The 20,494-nt window shown below is 41.5% G+C and overlaps 1 protein-coding gene across 1 annotated transcript in view; it reads left to right on the top strand.

Annotated features, from left to right (window-relative positions):
• Window positions 1-1,218: 1,218 nt before the first annotated feature.
• The window catches only part of COL24A1 (collagen type XXIV alpha 1 chain), a 148,503-nt gene continuing 129,227 nt past the window's right edge, over window positions 1,219-20,494 (top strand). The window contains exons 1-2 of the mRNA XM_087930128.1: window positions 1,219-1,755; window positions 18,460-18,521. Coding sequence (XP_087786254.1) covers window positions 1,700-1,755; window positions 18,460-18,521 — 118 coding nt within the window. The 5' untranslated portion in view covers window positions 1,219-1,699. The remainder of the gene's footprint in view (window positions 1,756-18,459; window positions 18,522-20,494) is intronic.

The raw sequence follows: 20,494 nt of genomic DNA, 5'->3' as shown, positions 1-20,494 counted from the left end.
AGTTGAATGTTCTTTTCCATTGTTTCTTGTCAGAATCCAAGTCATTCCAACAGCACAATTAAAATTAAAAAAAACCCTTTGTTTATGTCTGTAAGCTATTTGTAAAAAATATTTTAAGATAATCAGATGTCCATTTAATAGCAATCAGCTACCTTTTCCTGAAACCCTGCCAGGCTTGGTTGGCGTTGATTTAAAAGGTTAAGCAGAAACATACTGATGAGTATTTGGATGGAAGATCATGAGAAAATATAGTCTAAGATAGTGCTGTGGACTCATTCGGGAAATATTTTTTTAAAAAAATGAGAAAAAGGCAATGGCAAGCCACTTCTGTATTGTTGCTAACAACACAGAAGACATTACTGTCCACCAAATTACCAGGAATAAAGTGTGATGTGAAGCAGATTTTATTGATTTATTTGAAACAATCCTGTCTGATGAACATTTTGGAAAATGCTTGCACATTAGCTTTGTTTGACCTTCAGAGTTTAATAACTTTAATAAAGATTTTATACGTTTTCTTGGAACTGCTTTGCTTTTGTCACTCCTTAACTTCTTTTGGGGTAAACCTCAGTTCACCTCAGTGGTAGTAGCCAGGGCTATTACACGACTTTTAAGAATTTTTTCAAATTGAGATTTTCAAAGGTTCTTAGCCACCCTGATCAAATGTTGCCTTCAAAAAGTGACCTTAAAAAAAGAAAAGAAAAAAAGAAACAGCTGCGGCATTCATAATAATAGCGCCCATTTCGGTTCTTTTTGCTTTTTCTTAGGTAGAAGCGCGGCCCAATGAGAGCGCCTCCAACGATTGCAATGGCGTTTTCCGCACGGCCACCGAACAGCGCGCGGGACAAAACCGAAGGCCGCGGCCTCAACTTTTTACCCCCTAGCGGCCGCGGCGAGCGCGCCAAACCGTGGCCGGGCCCGCGCCACCTCTCGCGCTTTGTCTTTTTCCGCTCGGCGGCCGCGGGGGAAGAGAGGCGCGCGGGACTCGAGGCAGCGCGAGCTCCTTTCAAGATTGGGTTTGATGATGTAATCGCAAGTCAGTGAGCGATGAAATTCAACACCGATCCGCGGTGGGGAGGCTTTGCTTTGCTTTGGGGTTGGCTGCCAGCTCGCTCCGCTCCAAAGCCAGAGGCTCTCGCCTTTCAGCGCCGAATGCCTGCGCTATTGCCGCTCAAGACGCTGCAAAGAGCAATCTGAAATCTCTTCGCCGCCCCCGCGCCCCCAGCCCCCCCCCTCCCGCCTCACCTCGCCCCCTTGCTAAGCCTTTAGTCTTCTGGAGGTGCTGCCTCTTCCCAGTTCCGACGGCTCTTCTTTTGCTGCTGCCTTCCAGCGCCAAGGTCTCCTCGCTGACGACCTCCCCAAGTCCAGTTGCAAGCAAGTCGAGCGCAGCAACTTTTGCAAACGAATAAACAAACAAAGGCAGTTTTCCCCAAAACACACACACACACACACAAACACACAGAGGACGCCTTTTCCTGAGCTGCACGTGAACTCCCTCTCCCATTCTGGCCGCGCGGAGTGTAAAACTATGTGGAAGAAGCGCTAAAGGGAAGCTAGCGCCGGGCAAAAAAAAGCCAAAGAGAAGCGACTCCCAGGTTCCGGAGGTCGTTTTCATGGACAGTACTTGAACCCTGAGAGGTCCGGGAGTGTTGGCTTCTGATTTCGGTTAGAACTTCGCTGCTCGGACAAATGCAGACAAATGCATTTAGGAGCTCAAAGGACAAGGAGTGGAAGCATCTCTCCCACGACACAAACGTGAGTAGAAGAAAGGACACCGGAGGGAAGGAGGGAGGGGGTGGCGAGGAGGCCGAAGGAGCCGGCGTGGAGGCGGGTTGCTGCCTGAGGACCCCTGCGCTTCGCCCGTCTTGTCAGGGTCTGGAGTATTTGCGAACGCCTTGTCTATGGATGAGCCGCTTCGGGCTCAAAATCAATAAGGCAGTGGTCCATTTATTTATTTATTTGATTTGTCAGTAGCTTACAAGATAATAGGTATAAGTGTAAACATAGTTATGAATAGATAAGTGGATACATATAAGAAAAATAAAAAGAATCAATAGGACAGGGACGGTAGGCACGTTGGTGCGATATATATCTATATATCTATATCTATATCTATATCTATATATATAATTAACCTGGGAATAAGGACCACTGTATTCAACAGGTCTTTTGGAGTCTAAAGGATGGCGGTAGGAACAACATTGCCTCCAAACACCGTGACCACGATGATGATGATGTACATCATGTACATGATCATCATTGACCTGTTTTGGTATCTATTTCCTAATAAGCTGACCCAGCTTTTCCCAACGCAGAACCCTTTACATGTGCCGGATGACTTACAAAACTCATCATTGCCAGCCAGTGAGTGGAGCACATCTGGAGGGCATCTGGTTGGGGAAAGCTGGGCTAGCCTGTTCGTTGATGTTTAAAGCAATCATGTGGCGGAAAAGGAAGAGGAAAAAGTTGGCTGGCGGGTTTCCCATTCCTGCATAGGATGGAAAGAGTCCCAGGCTGTAAATTAGGAGGTGTGCTTATTGACAGAGAGAGGATGAGGTAGTAGAGTGGGAGATTACGGATTTTTTTTAAAAAAAATAAAGTTTTAGCGTCTGTTTTAATTTGTTTAGTTTTGTTTTCCAACTTGAGATGTTGAAAAATGTTGTTTTGATTTGGATATTAACAATGGGGTAAATCGATAATTCATTTTAACAAAATATAATCCAGACAAAAAAAGAACAACTATCTTAGATTACATACCATACCTGTAGCTCTTAAGTGTATTCCTTTGATGGTTATTATTATTATTATTATTATTATTATTATTATTATTATTATTATTATTACTACTACTACTACTACTACTACTACTACTATTATTATTTGGAGGAGGAAAGAAGAGGAACATGTGTTTTATTCAATGCTATTTAATCTAACCAGTCATGAGAGAAAAGTCCTTCACTGTCAGCACACTTCTATGTTCACATAATTGTTCCTACTGAATATTGAAGCTCAGTAAAATCCATCATTTTTTGTGAGTTTTCTTAGTTTTAAATTTCTAATAGGACAGTCTTCATTAAGACAAAAACTGTTTGGTTCTTATATTGTCCTTCTAGTTAATAAAAGGTCTTTTGAGGTAAAGAGATAGAGGCTCTGTCTTAGCCTGCCTCTCTTAAGCTGCAGATTCTTATGGATACACTTAAGTTCTATTGAAAATACTAATTCTTTTTAAAGCTTTTTTCTTCACCAGGAAGACCCCCTTTGTGCATGTTTTTAAAAAGACGAAACCTTTTGATTTTTAAGTAGATTTAACTTCATCCCAGAGAATGCTGCTTGCAAGACTTTGGTATGCACAAAATTTCCTTTCAGCTTGTCTAAAATAAACATTTTTGTAGGTGATTTGTAAATATTAAATAGCTCTTAGACATGAACAGGGCACCATAGCATTTATTTTCCCAACCTTGCAGCCCTGTTTGTGTAAGAAAGAAAAAGTTTCCAAAGATTACTGTTTATAGATATGAAAGGCAAGAGGGAAACGAATTGGAAGTTTTCCCCAATCTCACATTGTCTCTCCCACTTTACAGGTAGATGCTGTTTTCAGTGGTCAGGTTGCCAAGTTATAACTATAGTTTTTCTCTCTAGTTCATCTTCAGTAATTATCTTTTTCTTCCCTGAAGCCAACAGAAGCAAAGAAGCATTTATAATTACTTGCAGCAGGTTGATATGTTGGCGTGATTTCAAGCATAAAACTCCAGGTGATTTTTTGGAGGAGCAGTTTGATTTATCCTAGGCTTTGCCTTTGTTTCTGTTAAGAACTGTTTCTATTGGCTAGCCAATCTTTTAATATAGTACGGCAGTCTCTTAGGCTTGCTTTCTATCAGTAAATATTTTAGCATGCTAGCTAATCTTTCCATGGATAAGCAAGACAGCAATGTGACTGTTCTGTCAAGAGCTATAAGCTGTAAGGTTGATTTCTTTCCTCTCTAGTTTGAATTAATCTGTATATGTCAGATGTGTGTCTGCTTTTAAGTTCTAGTTTTTATTAAGTTATTAAACCGGTTCGTGCTGTGACATTTTAGTTGCAGATGAGTATTCACATGACTAACAATTTTTTGATCCAGAATAAAAGACACCCTATATATTAAGGAGTAGTGGTCAGGGAAAAGACAGAAATTTTCTCATTGGTCCCTATTTTTTTTTAATGTCCTAACCTTTCCAAGATTGATTGAATGCTCATATCAGAAGAAGGAACTTGTTAAATTCAAGCATTTTGACATTTTTTACATTATTAATATGGAAATGTTATCAATCCACTCCAGGTAGGAAAGCAAATTCTCATTGATCTCCATAGATGATAACTGCGTGACAATCACAGTATGAATGGTATAGTGGATACGGCCTGGTGAACTTCCTTATATTTAAAAACCACAAGAGAGGCAATTGTAGAACAAGTTAGCCAGAGATGATGTATCTTCCAACTATGCATTTAGAAATCCAAGAAAGGGAAGTTAATGAACTTGGTGCGTGTGGAGAACCTGTGCTAATCAGGTTCTACTCTTGTGTGAGAAAGTTCCACAAATATGAAATACAAATATGTTGGGAAGGTTTTCATACTTATTCAATGTGTGGTTGCTGTTTCTGAGCTTTACTAATACAATAATTGCAAACTTTCATTTTCAGTACTGCTAGCTTGCTTTGACACTATCTCCCATACTAGAACTAGCTCAAGGGTATGAAGGAACTACTATTCCATGTATAGAGATTGGAGAGATTAGCAATTAATTCAAACAGGACCTCTTATAACAGTGCAACATTCTTTATCATATGGTTGCCTGAGGGGCATATATTGTAAATTGTGACATACCTAGATTTTTCTTCCTTGCCAATATGTTCTGATGTCTATCACTTGAAGCAACTGTCTTGTTCAGCCTAATGGTAAGACTGTGCTTGTCCTAAATGTTGGTTTTTGTTCAGTGGAACTAATGATAAATTTAACCAGAACATACAATAGGATTTCTGGTAAAATCAAACCAGGGATACTTTTTCTCCCTTCTCAAAAAGATATGTATCTATGAGTTGGATATCATATAGAAAATGATACTTCAATTAGGCACCAATGCATATGCCTAAGTTCCATTTATTACATGAGAAATTAGGCATTACGACTGAATGCATATACTCCTGAAAGTTAGCCTAACACTGCCTCTTCGATGAGAAAAATTCTATGATTCATTCATTTAAATGTCTATGCAAAACATATGCTAAAACATGTAATACCCTTTTTATTCTGCTTCAGAAAAACATTCACATTATGTTAGTCTTTAACCATCAAAAAGCAAGTCTGAAGTTCAGAAAGTATTCCATTATTGACTAATAAGGGAATTGAAGGAAGTATAGTACATACACAGTGCTAAGGTGTTTGGGATCCCTTGTTGGGTATGTTTGTATGTATTTGGATGCTGTTGGTTAGATTCACCATCTTGTTTTCTGCCTTATCTATTTTATGTTGTATTGTTATTCTGTCTTATTTGCACTGGGATTTGTCTGGGTTGGCTGGTTCCTAAATAAATAAATTAAACTATTGGATATTTTGCTCATGGAAAATGATTTTCATTTGGTTAGCATCTATTTTCTCTTATTATAAATACTCTAATCATGTCTCCACACTGTGATGATACAATAATATAGATGTCAGGCCCTGTATTTGCACCTTTGTATTTGCTTGCTTCCACTAATTTTAGTGGAACTAATACATGAATACAAGCACATTTGTAATGTGCTTAATCCTTACTTCTTTTTCTATTAGTGAGTTAGTGAAAGAGACACTTGGAGACATTTTTATTTTCATTGTTTCCCATAAAGCAATGTAAATGAAAACCTCACAATATATTTGCACCATAGCAATACCTAGTGATTTGTGTTGTAGGTCATGTAAAGAATACTTATAGTCTATACCAGTGTCAAATTCATGTCATGGAGGTGTCACGTGATGTATTGGGACTTTATTCCCCTTCGCTAAATCGGGCATGGGCATGGCCAGTGCGTGATGCACCCGGGCCTTGGGCTGTGATTTTGACAGCCCTGTTCTCCATCACGCTGCTCTAGAGTCCAGCATTGGTTATAACTCCGCCCACTTATGACGTGAGCTGAGTCTGCCACTATAAAAGGTTCGCCTCTGCTGAGAGCCCCAGCTTTTTGACTCAGCTCTTGGACATATGAGCTACTGTCTCTGGAATCTGAGTTAATTAGCATTCCTCAAAACAAAAGCATTGAAAAAAAGAAAAAAGAATCATCAAGATCAAGAGAAGCTCTCAGGGCTCTGGTAGAGCTTTGCTCATGAGGAGAGTGGGGATCCGCTCTCCTCCAGTTGCAGCTGCCTCAGCAAGGCACTGACACGCAGACAGTAAGTGCGATCGGCCAAAACGCCACAGAACCTCCCTCAGACTTGCTAGAGACTAATTAACATCACAACAGCCTCCTACGCAGCTTTTCCCTGGGCCGCACGGCTTGTAAAAACCTCCCGAGGCTGCACAAGTCTTCCAGAAGATTTATTATCCCATAAACTATCAAAGTTTTACAATAGCTGCCCTCGTGGTCTCTGCAGCGATTAGGCCCGATCCCAACCAACCTCCCTTCTACTGCTGCTTCGATTGGAGGGGCAGTCTTCCTTCTGCGGAGATATTAATCCGGCCATTATAAATTGCCAAACAAAGGCCACAGCACGAAGCCCCAGGGATTCAAAGGTGCAACAGGGATCATCAAAGGCCTCAAGGCCCCTCGCCTCGTGGCTGGTGGCCATTTTGTGATCGAGTTCCTCCAGGCGCCATTTTTTAGTGGGCCCCGAGGCAGTGATCCTATCTCTCTCCTGGCCATTTAGCTCAGAAAACACCATCAGGAGGAGCTGACAGCACCTCCGCTGTTTCTTCCTTGAGCAATGGAAATAGATTGGGCCCAGCCAGGACCATCAGGCATGCAGAGCATTCAGACCTCTCAAGCCCCCAAAAGGGTTATGAAAAGAAAACGACCACGAGGCTGCTCAGCCAATAGGGAGGCCGCAGCAAAGATCAAGGCCAGGGCCCTGGCCCCCAAGAAGGCCTCCAAGTCTGAACTTAGGGCAGAAAAGAGGCTTTAGAGAAACAATTCACAAAAAATGCTCAACAATTACAAGAACAAGCTGCAGGAACAGAGAGGGCAGATGGAAGTCCGGCTAGCCATCTACAGAACTGATCACCTGAAAGGCAGGATGCGGCCCTTCCCCAGGACCTGAGTTTGTCAGGCCCTTCTTACAGGCCACCTATTTGGAACACAGCTACACCTAACCCTCAACAGGCTTTGCCCCTAGGGGTTTACAGGTTTAGGGAGCAAGCTAACCTTATCCCTTCTGTGACTGGGCCCCAGATGATAGTTCCTCCCCAGGAGAACAGGCCCCAAGACATCTAGGAAGTAGTTTCGGTGGCAGACAGACAGGGAATTGCTGAAGGTCTCAAACACCTCCTCCACCCCCCGGGTGGAGGCTCAGGTATCCTTTCTTCTTTCTGTCAGGGTAACCCACCCCCACGGAGGGAGGTTCCCACTTCGGAACCCATGTATGCCCCTCATCATTTTTATAGCTGGGAGGGACAGGATGACAGGGGATCCTCTTACCACTCTGAACAGAGTAGTTCCTCAGAGGAGGAAGAGGGGGAAATTAAAGACCCCTTCTTCTCCGATGAAGAGGAAACCAAACCAGAACAACAGTCCACAACTGCTGTCTTTAAGCCTTCCTTGTTTCAGCCCTTACTACAGAAGGCTCTGGTTACAGCCCAGTTAAGCCCAGAAGAGGTGGCCCTGGAACCACAGGCTGGCCCCTTGAGCTAGGGAGATGCGCTATTCTCCAAACCGGTGATCCGAAATGAGGTTCTCCCATCTCCCTTGTTGTTCTTGGATGTAGTAAAGGACTAGTGTGAGAGCCCCGCCAGGGCCTCGCCCTTCTTCCCAGGACAAGAGGTTCTTTAATGTAGGTCCCGCCTTGGCTAATACATTACCTCTCCCAGCAGTAGATTCCCCAGTGGTAGCCACCTTCACTTCCTCAGGTACCCCTATGGAACCGGAGGATGTTTTACGACCAGAAGACAAAAAGTTGGAACAAACTCTGAAGCGCACACACCAGGCTGCAGCTTGGGCTGTGAAAGCTTCCACCGTGGCCTCGTTTTTTACCAGGTCGTCTATTCACTGGTTGCATCAACTTCAGGACAGAGTTCCCATTGCCGATGTTAGGTCCCACCAGGACCTCAACAAAATAATAGCGGCAGCCGAGTTCACCGCTGACGCCACTTTAAGCTCCGCCAAATTCGCCACAAAGGCAATGGCCTCTTCCATGTCTTCCAGGCACCTGCTGTGGAAGACATGGACCGGCAGACTGACTCCAAGCGTAAGTGGAAGTTGATGGCGGCCCCTTGCTCAGGAGAAAACCTCTTTGGAGCAGCCTTAGAGCCGTACGTGGTGGAAACATGAGACAAGAGAAAGGTGCTGTCTACTTCCTCCAAGGGGTCATATTTTCGACACACTATGTACCCCAGAATGCAAACCTTCAGGCCAGTCAACACCCCTCGCTTCAGTTGCAACCAGACAATGTATCTCCCTCGTCGGGAACAACAGCAGGACTGCCAACCCAAACAACAACAATTCTCAGGTAAGTGGCCCTTTCGAGGGGGAGGAGGTTGTTCATTTAGGCGCTCTAAGAAACTGCATCCATTCCCCTCCCATCAGAGGTCGTTTGACCTTTTTAAAATCCAGATGGGTGGAATCAACTAACGATGCCTGGGTCATCAGTACAATATCATTGGGCCTTCAACTTGAATTTCTCTCCCACCTCTATCGTTTTTTGTCAGCTGTCCTACCTCTCATGACACATCTAAACGGGCCCTGATGGACTCAGCTATCCATCACCTGATGGACATCACAGCCATAGAAAGAGTTCCATGGGATCAGCGGTGGTCAGGCTTCTACTCCTGCCTCTTTGTTATCCCAAAGGCCTCGGGGGGTGGTGGTGGTGGAGCGCAATCCTCGATCTCAATCTCCTGAACAAATTTATCCCATACAGGCATTTTAAGATGCAGACCCTACATTCTATTCTTCAGAGCATCCAAGAGGGCAATCTCCTCTCTTCCATAGACCTCATGGAGGCTTACCTCCATATCCCAATTTGGCCTCCCCATCACCAGTTCCTCCATTTTTCTTATTGCAGTGAGCACTACCAATACCGGGCCCTACCATTTGGCCTTTCAACGGCACCAAGAGTATTTACTAAGGTCCTGGCAGCATTGGCAGCCCTCCTCCGAGCCTTACCTGTGAGGGTCCAATGCTACTTGGATGACATTCTGATTCAATCTACCTCCGTCCAGGCGGCCGAACGAGATCTTCAAATCACGATGCAGGTGTTGCAGGAACATGGTTTCTCCACCAACCTGATCAAGAGCCATCTTTCTCCAACGACCCGACTGTTGCACCTCAGGGTCATCATTGATACAGTCAACTGCGAAGTCTTCCTTTCACAGGACCGACATGACAGCATCAAAGAGTTGACCAACATAATTCGACTAAGTCACTCCGTTTCACTCCCTCCTGTCCCAGTTTCTTGTAAGATGATCTCCTGCATTGAAGTTGTGCCATGGGCATGCCTACATGCACGCACCTTGCAGTGGTTCCTCCTCCCCTTCCAAAGAGAGGGGATCAGTCATTCTGCCCGCAGGGTGCTGCTTTCTCCACAGGTGGCAGTCCCAGGCCATCACAAAGGGTGAGACACAGAATTGTAGTGACCACGGACGCCAGCCTTCTCGGCTGGGTAGCACATACCCAGGGCCAAATGGCCCAAGCACACTGGCCATCTTCAGACAGGTTCCTTCCCATCAATCTCATGGAGCTCAGGGCTATTTTTCTCGCCCTGAGAAGTTTCCAGAACCTAGTGTCAGGGTCCCATGTGCTAGTCATGACAGACAATATAGCAGCCAAGGCTCATGTCAACAGGCAAGGAGGGACCAGATCCAGGGGTTTGATGCGGGAGGCAGAACGTCCGGGGAGGTGGGCGGAGAGGAACCTCCTGTCTCCCAGGGCAGACCATATTTCGGGGGTTGGCAACTCCCAGGCAGACTGGTTGAGTCGATCTTAAGTCGGCCACTCAGAATGGAGACTCCGTCCTCCCCTGTTCATAGAATTGTCCCACATTTTTGGTACTCCAGCGGTGGATCTCTTCACCATTCCCCAGAACACACAGGTAAACAGGTTTCTTTCCAGGTTCCCAACCCAGGGAGTGGAGGGGACCAATGCACTTTGGAGCAGATGGCCCCCAGGTCTTCTCTACACCTTTTCCCCCCTTCCAGTCATCCTGGCAGTCATCCAGAAGATGTTGGAGGAAAAGGCGGAGCTGATTCTGCAGCTTGGGCCACGCAGGCTCCAATCGAAGAAATTTGTAGAGCTGCTACATGGACCTTGCGTTTCCCGTTTGTCCGACATTACCGGCTGGATTCCTTTGCATCTGCACAGGCTGCATTTGGACGAAGGGCACTCCAGCAGGTAGTTCCTGGATCGGATTAAGAGGACCAGCCGAGTCCCTCCCTTGGGCATGCAGGCTGTGGTATGTCCCAATGCTGGACTCTAGAGCAGCGTGATGGAGAAGGGGCGTTGGTAGACTTACCAGTGAACGCCCTTTCTAGTTATGCTGCGATAGAGTCCAGCCCAACCCTGTGGCTGTGTGGTCTAGTATTCTCGGGTATGGGGGCGGTTGTACACTCATTCTATTTGTTTATATTCCAGAGACAATCCTAGTCTGTCAAGATACTTTGCCAGAAAAGCTGGGGCTCTCAGCAGAGGCGAACCTTTTATAGTGGCAGACTCAGGTCATGTCATAAGAGGGTGGAATTATACCCAATGCTGGGTATCGTAGTGTGTCTAGAAAGGGCGTTCACTGATAAGTCTACCAACGCCCCTTCTACCCTGTAGCTGTTCTAGCTCTTTTAAATTGTAATTCAGAAAGTGGAATTTGGAATGGATAACTATAAAGTTTTACATTATGTCCTAGAGTAGGAGTGAAGCGGTGTGTGAAAACAAATGCTAGCTTTTTTCTATTTTAAATAGGAATGATTCCCAAAGTTTGTTCCAATTATTCTTTGAATAGGTTTCTACTCACTTGTCATGTGAGAAAGTGTGTAAACATAGCTAACAGATGTTACAAGCATTGAGGTTGAAGAATTTACTTCAAACACTTGCCTACTCTTATCCCACAATCCTGGCAAAAAATGTTTACATAGTGTTTCGATGAATCCAGTGTAAATGGTGAGGCTAATTTTCTTCTGCAGAAAATCTCCCACAGTTCTTCCAGCCTTGTGAAGCGTTTGGTTTTTAAGAAATTCTCTGTCCACTTTTTCCTGTCATTATCTTGATAAACCTAGGATTTTCATTTTTCTTTAAGACAAAATATACATCTTGCATAGGACTTGAAAGATGAAGTTTGTATATTTTGTAGAATATACTGTTATTTTAAAATGCAATTTCTGTGTTTGGAACTTAGAGACGTATTCTAGAGCAGGGGTCTCCAACCTTGGCAACTTTAAGATTTGTGGACTTCAACTCCCAGAAAGCTTTGCTGGCTGAGGAATTCTGAGAGTTGAAATCCACAAGTCTTAAAGTTGCCAAGGTTGGTGACCCCTGTTCTAGAGTCAGTACCATCGGCTTCCTTATCGAGTAGCTGTGAGTGGATTTACTTACCATTTATCTTTTCATACTGTTTCCTCATTCTCTTGATAGTTTCTTTTATAGTTTCCTGGCTAGTTTGAGGACTTGTAAATTGAGTCCAGATGAAGGAAAATATTTTGAAATGGGTGTAAAAAAGAATCAGGGGAAAGAAATCATAAGCATTTTCTAGAACTGCAAAATTAGTGCCATAATAAAATGTGACTTTTGAGGTGACTATTGCTTTTTAGCTGCCGCAAATAGTGTACCAATTCCTAACACACCTTTCCTTGCTGAAATCACTTGTAACTCCAAAGTGCTAGCCTGTAAATAACATTACATGTCTTGACATCAGGGGGAAAGATAGTCTGAAAACTCTATGAAGATCTGCATGGGGAAGGTTAAACTTACATTCTCATAAGCATTTTGCTCCAGTGTTTGTTTCTTGTGTTTTTATTTTTCAATTTTGTATATACAAAGAGAAAGAAAAAGCCCACAAAATCCTACATCATTCGTATAATAAGCAATGTTAGACTTCTTTATTAATATCTTATCATATGATTCAGTACTGCATTTTGAGCATATTTCTAATAATTGGCTGAACCTGTCAATGTCTTTCTAGAAGAAAGAGGAAAGAGGAGATTATGAGTTTTAGTCCCACCTTGGTTATGAAAGCCAGCTGACTTTGAACCAGTCACCCTTTCTCAGCCCAATTCACCTCATAGGGTAGTTTTTATAGGGAAAACAGGAGAAAGAAGGAATATCTATCTTCTTCTATGTACAGTATATAAAAGCGAAATACCACTCACACATCACAAAATCTCCAGAACTATAAACCCTACAAACTTGAAATTTGGCACATATGTTCCTCTTGGTTTCTAGGTGCTCACTAAGAAAGGATTTTTCGAAATGACCATCAGAACATTAGTATTTTGTATATTATTACTAACACGCTCTGATGCTAAGGAATTCTACTCCCCCCTCCCAACCTGAAAAGAAATCTCTTCCAAATGCAAAACACAAGAGGAGAGGAGTTTCAGTTTTAGTTTCACAGCAGCAAGCAGCTTTAGTATAGAACAGTTGAGCTAAGCCATACCCGGACTCCTTGCTGTCTCCTTGCTCATATAACAGATACTGTTTGAGTTTCCAAACAGCCCTCAACTCTCTCACACCCTGCCAGGATGCTAGCCAGATGAATACCCATGGATGCTGGTAGGTAGAGGCAGATTTCCCCCCTCCCCCTTATTTTCCTCCCCCCAAACTAGGCCCGATCACATAGTTTCATAGCAAAGCACGGGTATTCAGCTAGTTAGATATGTTTACCACCCTCAATTATTTATAAAAATAATAAAGGAAGGATAAATAATCTAAAAAGAAAGACATGCACGTGTTTAGTAATCATGGAACAATGTCTTTGTTTAAATTAATAGGCAGTTTACATCTTTATGACATGTAGATGCCAAAATGGTTTTCTGTTGACATTTATGTATTGCTCGGGTGTGTGTGCACAAAAACTACAGGGCTTCTCAGTTTGCTTCTGGGATTATTGTGAATGACAGGCCTCAGCCCCATTCACAGCTGGCCAGACTGCATGCCAGACAGCAGGAGACACAGAGAAATGAAGAAGTCAGGCAGAAATAAATAAGGAGAAATGATTCTTGCTCACATAGATACAAAGAGATAATGCAGCCCTTCCTGAACTGGAGAAGAAAATTTAAGCCCCTTTTTTTTAGCGGGGAGGAAGGGAAGAGAACGGAAGCAAGAGCTATAGACAGAAGCTGGGAAAAAGATTGAGATCTTTTTCAGTATTCAGAAGCCTCCACATTAACTTGCTGGAACCCTTAGGAAGTAGGAAATTCAGGAATAATACAGACAATGGGAATAACTCAGGTGATGGTTATTTCTGAAAAAATTGGAATGTTGTATTAATTTTAATCTTTATCTTACTATCCTATATGAGTCCCCAGTATGTGTACTTTAGTGATTACATGATTAAATAATTTCTTGTTAGACTATCCTGTGATTCGGATTTGTATTCCAGCTCTAGGCTCTTTACATTAAATTGCTCTGTAGCCATCTTGTGGTTTGCTTGGAGCACTGCACTTTACATAAGATTTGTTTCTTTTTAATCCACTTAGAAAGCATTGTTTTATTAACAATTAGATTTTTATTAACAATTCATTAACAATTACAAAGAGGGAATTTAAAGAATGGAAGGCCTTCACTTGCAACCAGTCCAAATTTCTTAGCAGTTCCTATGAAAATATACAAGTTTCCAAAGTACAAAGAGAATGACAGTCCTTGTCCCACTTCTTGGATAACTTGAAAAAGAATTAACATGGCTACAAGTTAGGGAAAGAACAGTATATGACACCAAAGGAGCACACATGGTTCTCTTAGGGACCAAGAACAAAGGAATAAGATCTATATATCAAATCCATGACCATGCCTTTCACATGGTCCCTTTACAATAGAACACTACAGAAATATATCTTCTGGGGTAGAAGGCAACGCCCCAAGCAAGCTCAAAACTGATGTGTCATATATACATATCTGCAAGCCCCATAGAAAACTAATTGTGCTCAGCAAGTCTCACAGGTGCATCTTCAACTTTGTCATATTTTGTGTCCAAGTGGACACAAAATGGGTAAGGCAAATCTTTTGGATTGGATGTGGCAGGAATATGACCAAGTATATAAGATCTTGTAATAATTTCCAGTGAGTGAGGGACAAGGATGGACCCTTGCCTAGCATGGAAAGTCCAATCCAGAGAATGGCAGTAGACATTCTGGGACATACTCAACTCAAGACAACTTGTGGTAAACAGTAGATATTGATTCTTGTGTAATATGCCACTTGATGTTCTAATGCTCTAAGCTACGTTGAAGCTAAAGATATATGTCAGGCTGTAATAAATCTTTTTCCTGGGATTGGTTGACTATGGAGATCCTGATAGATATAGTGACTACTTTCTGGTCAGTCAGAAATTGTGAGTTAATCCTGAAGTGGAGCATCTTACATCAGTCATCTGCTATCAGCAAGCCATTGAAGTAGTGGAGACGTTCCATGGAATTGTGTTATGATTAAAACATTTATATAAGAATACTGCAAAAACTGCAAGTTTTCTAGTTTGGGGTTTCCTTCTTTTGAACGTGTGTAGGGTAGAGATGTCTGCTGGAACTCATCTGATATCACTGGATGGGAGAATAATGAGGTAAACATCTTTCTATGGCAACTACAGAACACCTGAGAAAGACAGAGTACTCAATACAATTAAGTACTTTGAAACTGAACAGAAAGTCTGATATAATTTTCACGCCAGAGCATACAACTTTGAGCCAGAAGATCAGATATTGGTCCTCAGACTAGTGTCCATCAACCAGATTCAAGTGGCCAGGAAGGGTCTTTATCTATTGAAGAAAAGATGGAACAATGACATGAATTTGTCAAGAACAAGGCTGAAACCTAGATTTTAGCATGTGAAAATATTCAGCCCTGCCACTCCAGGAAGTCAGTGTTGTTTAATATCACTGTAGACAATAAGGGTATTTCAAATTATCTCTATTTGGGAATTTTCTGGAGAGAAAAATTGTGTGGGATCCTCCCTGATACTAAAAGAAAAGGACAGTGCTTGGCTGTTACGTCGGACCTATGCTGACCTCTTCATAACATAACCAGAGCATTTTAATCTGTCCTGAACCCCAAGCTGGAGGCAGAAATATGCTTCTGTATGGATTATAGGAAACTAAATAAGAAAACAGTGATAAATTCAAGCTTTGCATGGTAGGCTGAACTATAACCTAAGCAATCATTTTAAAGAAAAGTGTAAAGTGAACATAGCCCTTTTAGCTCAGATTTTAGAAAAACCTGGAAAAATTGTCTAATTAAATATTATGGGTTTGTATTTTGTACTAGGATAACCAAAGTGTTCATTTTAAAATTCTTATCAAACTTGAGATGGTGTTATCTAAAATATTGTCTTTTTCCATCTCAGAGATTATGTGAACTTCCATCCACAAGACATTTTATTTAGTGGCTCTAAACTATCTGTCCATCTATATGCTATTAAAAGATAACATTTTTTATTTTTTTAAAAAATCATCAAATAATAATAATCATATGTAGTACCAGACAACAAGTGCTGCTTCTGTGAAGAAGCTTGAGAAACAGTGAATCATCTGGGAGTAGCTACTGCAAGAAGATTGCACAGACTGACGATGAACAATGGGATGATAAAGTAGCAACAATGGTACATTAGGAGATCTGCAAGAAATATCATTTGCATGCATGGGAGAACTGGTAGGACGATAAAATAGAGAAAACCATAGAAAGTTTAAAAAATGGGACTTTAAAATTCAAACAGACAGGCATCTGCCACATAACACTCTGGACTTAACAATTGTTGACAAGAGGGACAAAAAACTCTGGCTAATGGAAGAAGCAACACCCGGAGACAGCAGAATAGAAAGAACTGGAAAAGATAACAAACTGCAAAGACCTGCAAATAGAAATAGAATGACCATGACAAAAGAAAGCAAAGGTAGTACCAATCATAATAGGTGCCTTGAGTGCAATCCCAAACATCTGGAGCAACACTTGAACATCATCGGCATTGACAAATTCATCATCAGTCAATTGCAAAAGATAGTTTTATTCGGAACTGATTGCATTCTGCAACAATACCTCTAATACCATCAAACATCCATTTATTTGCCTATCCCAGTTCCTTGGGAAGGACTTCATTAGGGGATAAAATGCCAAATCTAGTATGAACATCTGGCTGACTGTGCAATGAAAACTAATAGGTATTCTTGCTGACATTTAAATATTCCCTTTCATTTTTTTCATATTTTCTAAAGTTCCCCTTGCTTAGATGAAAAGTATGATTTTTACTTGTATTCCTTAATTTTTTTCCTCTTTCTCTGATGTTATTAGTTGGATATGTTTGTTTATATGTAGTCAGCATAAGAATTTCTTCTCAGTGCATCAGATATTGGAGTTCTTTTTGTGTGTATACTCATGGTTCATTTGTGAAAGTGTCAGATGTTTAAAAAAGCTTGTGGTCATTGCCACAATTCAAAATGATAATATTTATATGCATACAGTATACGAACAGAAAACTAAGCATCCATATTCTCTTAGAATAAGTGAGATAGTACCACTGCCTGCTAGATCCACAATATGCCTATAGAAAATTGGCATTAAGGATCACTATTCCTATGTTCTTGTCTGCAGCAAGCCTTCAGATGAAGTATTTGGGCATGTGTTGGATTAGTTAAGGATTAGTGTGGATATTTTCTGTCCTGTTGGATTCCACGAGTACAGTTTTTTTTAAAAAAAAGAAGAAAAAAGAATAAAACCTATGCATTTCTTGCTGCTGCCAGCATCATTTTCATGTATTAACAAGTACATTCCACATTTTCCTCTGCAATTTATGTAGGATTGGTCTTTGTTGTTGTTGTCATTGTTGTTGTTGTTATTGTTGTTTTATTTTTGGATATGAAGAAATTAAGAGTGTGATAGACTGCAAAAATGCCCATTGGCAGAAAAGGATTTATTTCTTTTGAGCGTGCATGCGAAGGATTGTGCTCCTAATACCCATCCACTGATAAATGTAAAAACTACTACGTATTCCAGACTTGTTTTAATCATAGCTGAATATTATATCTGCTCTAGCATGACAGTAGTTAATGGTAACCAGATTCATTTATAACCGATGTTTGCAGATCCACTTCACATCTGCTTTCAAGCTATAGTGATGAGGTCAATTCTGAGATTAAGTATAGTCTACCATTATCTCTTGCTTAAACCTTTTTTCAAGTCAGAGTGCTTTGCTACTGTATCATTTCTTGTGGGGGATGTTTATATAAATGTGAAAAATAAAAATTAAGTAGTTGAAGGTAGATGAATTTTGATAGTAAGGATGTCAATGAGATTTAATTTCTTCAGTGGCACCATGACACTGTCAAATTTACCCCTAGCCATGAATTGTAACCATGCACCCTGTTTCTAGGCACATTTAACTACAAGAAACTATGATACTTAGAGCATGAGATTTTAAGGATAAATTCATGGAAACATCTGGGAGATGTCAGTCTACTCATAAGAAGTACTATGCTGTATTAGACCAATGCTTTGTATAGGAAAGCATTCTTCCTACAGGGGCCAGCCAACAAGTCCTGGAGGAAAAATAAAATACATTGGGAGAAAGAAAATGTAAACTACTTTTGGTTTGTTATTGGACATCTGGACTATCACCCATCAAATGACAGGTGAACATCGAATGAATCAAGATGTTGACTATAATGTATAGTATCTAATAGATTCAAAGGATTATCTGATGTGGTGACATATTTTAAACATGGCCATTCATTCCTATGCAATACAATGTAGTATTGTAGTATATACTAAACTATACTAATACTATACTATACAAAAATGTTTTTACGATTTTATAATCCCTTAATTCGGGGTAGAGTTGGGGGCCTTCTTGATTCCTACGTGGAATTTGTAGCAGATATTTTCTCTTCACACCTTGATAAAGCAAGGTCTACTGCCTAGGATTGAACTCTCAACCTTCCAAGTGGGAGGCAAGTATCTTCACCGCTAGGCTACTGTGCCTATTGTATTGTGTTGTGTTGTGTGTGTGTGTGTGTGTGTGTGTGTGTGTGTATATATATATATATATATATATATATATATATATATATATATTTGTGTGCATGTCAAGTCTAATGAAATTTTTGTCTTTTATAGGAAGACCCTTTTCCTACTTACACTATGTATAGCTGTGGGTTGTGTGCAAAGACAGCAAGAAGGTAAGAATCATTTCTTATAGAAACATTTCTTATAGAACATGAATTATTTATTAAGAGAAAGGCGTAGTTTTGATTTTGTTAGCATTACCTTGAAATGTTTTTGACTGACAATTTATCCAAATATCAGACAGAGTTGAAATTGATGCAGAAATTGAAAGAAACAAGTTTAGAAATGTTGATCTTTTTGAGATTACTCACTTTCTATGGAATTACATATTTAGGGAAAAATTGTAAAAAAGAAGTCTTGTATTATGTTGATTTTCCAAATGTGAGCATTTGGTGGAACATAATAAAAATTGAAGCTGTACTTTTGGAGACTTTCATGCTTATTAAACACTTATTCAGAATTTCATTTTTAAGGCCCATCAAAAGCAGTTCTATTTTTAAAAATTTACTTCCTTTAATTACATTTTAATGTGCTAAAGATAGTTGAAAAACATGTTTATGTTGTGTTACTGTTTGTATTTAGACTACTGAGAAATGGATAGATGCTTACTCTGGGAAGTTAAATTGGGAAGTAGCAATTATAGGCTCCATTATATCCATTTTATGACCTAAGTGTGTAGGCTCTTCCACTTCATTCCTCTTGCCAGTGTTCGAAAACTTCCAAGAGGGAATATTTATTTATTTTATTAATTTAAATAATGTATATGGTTGCCCTTCTCTTAACAGTGACTGTGGATAATATACAACAGTGACTTTTGGGGGAGTCTTGAAGCTACAACGTCTGATTTCTCTTTTGTGAAGTTCATGATATTAGGTTGCTCTTCACGGGAAACAAGATATGATATCTCAATATACACTGCTCAAAAAAAATAAAGGGAACACTTAAACAACACAATGTAACTCCAAGTCAATCACACTTCTGTGAAATCAAACTGTCCACTTAGGTAGCAACACTGATTGACAATCAATTTCACATGCTGTTGTGCAAATGGAATAGACAGCAGGTGGAAAGCATAGGCAGTTAGCAAGACATCCCCAATAAAGGAGTGGTTCTGCAGGTGGTGACCACAGACCACTTCTCAGTTCCTATGCTTTCTGGCTAATGGTTTGGTCACTTTTGAATGCTGGTGGTGCTTTCACTCTAGTGGTAGCATGAGACGGAGTCTACAACCCACACAAGTGGCTCAGGTAGTGCAGCTCACCCAGGATGGCACATCAATGCAAGCTGTGGCAAGAAGGTTTGCTGTGTCTGTCAGCGTAGTGTCCAGAGCATGGAAGTGCTACCAGGAGACAGGCCAGTACATCAGGAGACGTGGAGGAGGCCATAGGAGGGAAACAACCCAGCATCAGGACCACTACCTCCGCCTTTGTGCAAGGAGGGACAGGAGGAGCACTGCCAGAGCCCTGCAAAATGACCTCCAGCGGGCCACAAATGTGCATGTGGCTGCTCAAACGGTCAGAAACAGACTGGTATGAGGGCCCAGCGTCCACAGGTGGGGATTGTGCTTACAGCCCAACACTGTGCAGGACGTTTGGCATTTGCCAGAGAACACCAAAATTGGCAAATTCGCCACTGGTGCCCTGTGCTCTTCACAGATGAAAGCAGGTTCACACTGAGCACACGTGACACACATGACAGGGTCTGGAGACGCCGTGGGGAACGTTCTGCCTGCAACATCCTCCAGCATGACCGGTTTGACAGTGGGTCAGTAATCGTGTGGGGTGGCATTTCTTTAGGGGGCCTTACAGCCCTCCATGTGCTTGCCAGAGGTAGCCTGACTGCCATTAGGTACCTAGCTGAGATCCTCAGACCCCTTGTGAGACCATATGCTGGTGTGGTTGGCCCTGGGTTCCTCCTAATGCAAGACAATGCTAGACTCATGTGGCTGGAGTGTGTCAGCAGTTCCTGCAAGACGAAGGCATTGATGCTATGGACTGGCCCGCATGTTTCCCAGACCTGAATCCAATTGAGCACATCTGGGACATCATGTCTCGCTCCATACACCAGTGCCACGTTGCACCACAGA

Source organism: Pseudonaja textilis, chromosome 3 (assembly GCF_049901715.1).
Source record: "Pseudonaja textilis isolate UNSWEBS1 chromosome 3, rPseTex1.2, whole genome shotgun sequence".
NCBI classification, from domain to species: Eukaryota; Metazoa; Chordata; class Lepidosauria; order Squamata; family Elapidae; genus Pseudonaja; species Pseudonaja textilis.
The sequence above is the reverse complement of the archived record's forward strand: the minus strand, read 5'-3'. Positions and strand labels throughout refer to the sequence as shown.